The following is a 2,078-nucleotide window of genomic DNA, read 5'->3' on the forward strand; positions in this document are numbered from 1 at the left end:
GGAAATGCTCATATATATATAAAAATGTTGTTAAAATATAAAGTTTTTACGATTATTCATTTTGAGTTACAACAGAAAAACATAATCGATTATTTCGATTTTGTCGAAAACTGGTTTTGTGTAAAAATTACTTTTATATTTGTTAATTTAATTTTTGTTTTCACGATGCTTTTGAAAATTACTGGGAATTTTTTTACTTTTGAGTTTTGACCCAACAAAGAACCAACTAGATTCACTTTCCTATCAGAAAAGATGCTGAGGTAGAAATTTGAACTATTTTTATTGTCATAATAGGTGATTGCAGACACATAATATAAAAACACCGGTGATATACGATTGCGTACGATTGTCCCTTTTAGTAAAACGATTGCGTACGTTTTTACGATTGCGTACGATTTCTCTACCTAGGCCTTAAAAACATTACGATTGCGTACGAAAATGAGTGCAACGTTGCCAACATGTAGGTACTATCAAATTAAATTAAATTAAATAATAATATAATTTAAAAAAATCATTTTTATACTATAATAGTCAATTAAAAACAATATAAAATATTTAGGTATATAAAATACAATAAAAATATACATTATAAGTTATAAATTAAAACGTTGGTATCAATAACTAGTCCCTGATAAAAAAAAATTAATTTAATTTAAAATAATAATAATAATATAATTTAAAAAATCATTATAGTCAACTAAAACCTTAAATTATACAGAATACAAATTATAAGTTATAAATTAAAACCTTGGTGTCGATAACCAGTCCCTGATAAAAAATTTAATACATTACCATCTAATTTAAATTGGTCGTATAGTTTTATTGCATGGCTAATTTTTTGCATATCTTTAGATGGAATAGGTTTGGATATATTTTTTTGTATTGTGGATATTTTTATATTGGTTTCAGCCTGCATTTCTCTCAATGCCTCAAGCACAAAGTATATTGGTGGATGTGCATTATAAAATTGAGCGTTAAAAGTTCTGTGGAAACTCTCTGGACCATTTGTTGTTCTGACATTAAAATGACGTAACAATTACGGAATTAATAATAATCTAAATATTCTATGACACTTTATGTTTAATATAATTTATAAAAATATGATACCTTTTATTTATTGAAGGTTCTTCAGCCCATATATTAGTCGGAAATATACAATTTGGTTGTATATAATTATTTAATACATAGTCTGAAAATTCTAGCCCATCTTCATCTGGACAATCCCCTACTAGTTCAACAAAACCGTCTTCGACTATTTGATAAGGCAGAAATGGTAGACCAAAAAACATTTTTAACCATTTTCCTAATAAACTCTTATCATCCGAGTATGCTGTCCTCAATTTTTTATTTGCATTTATCTATATAAAAATTGTTACCATGAAAGTATTTTATTTAACCGATGTGAGTTAGTTATTTATTAAATACTTACATAGCGCCACCAAGATTGACTTAAATGGAAACGACATCCAATAAGTTGTACATTCGGAAAAACTTCTTTCACTGCTTCGTGTGCTCCTAATTCAAAGTCGATGTGTAATTTGCATAGATTAAGTGTTTTAGATGTGTGTTTCAAATATAGTTCTTTAATAAATTTCCACATTTCGATATATGTTTGCTTAAATTTATCTTTCAAAAAAATAAAAATAATTGGTAAATAAAAGCCATTTTTAAAACAATGGACTGTATACATTTGCATAAAAAAATTAGGTGCGAATTGAAATGTGCCATCTGAAAAATATTCTGTGCAAGAGCTCATAAAATTTAAATTATCTTCAATCGTGATACATATAAACGATTTATTCATCGGAATGTGGATAAATTTTTTATTATTAAATTTAAAAATATCATCGTTTTGCATTTCCCAAATTTTATCTATGGCTTCATCAAAAGATTTTGGATATATAGGAAAGTTTTTCCGTCTTGCCATATACATGGCTTTTCGGACAGAAGAAATATCCTTATGTACAATATCTGTACTTAAATTTGTCAGTAATTCTTTTCGTATAATTTTGCTTGATCGAGTTGAAATTGAATCACTGGCTTTTCGTTTGCAATTTTCTCTGAAAACTTGGCGGTCA

At 26.9% G+C, this 2,078-nt stretch overlaps 1 protein-coding gene across 1 annotated transcript; it reads right to left on the minus strand.

Moving 5' to 3' along the window:
- Positions 1-733: 733 nt before the first annotated feature.
- LOC115033255 lies at positions 734-2,062 on the minus strand. The gene is made up of 3 exons (XM_029485524.1): positions 1,430-2,062; positions 1,108-1,358; positions 734-1,013 (listed from the first exon to the last, which is right to left on the minus strand). Exons 1-3 carry the CDS (start codon positions 1,931-1,933, stop codon positions 734-736), a joined length of 1,035 nt encoding a protein of 344 aa, XP_029341384.1. The 5' UTR covers positions 1,934-2,062.
- Positions 2,063-2,078: the final 16 nt, after the last annotated feature.

Source organism: Acyrthosiphon pisum, chromosome X (assembly GCF_005508785.2).
Source record: "Acyrthosiphon pisum isolate AL4f chromosome X, pea_aphid_22Mar2018_4r6ur, whole genome shotgun sequence".
Taxonomy (NCBI): Eukaryota; Metazoa; Arthropoda; class Insecta; order Hemiptera; family Aphididae; genus Acyrthosiphon; species Acyrthosiphon pisum.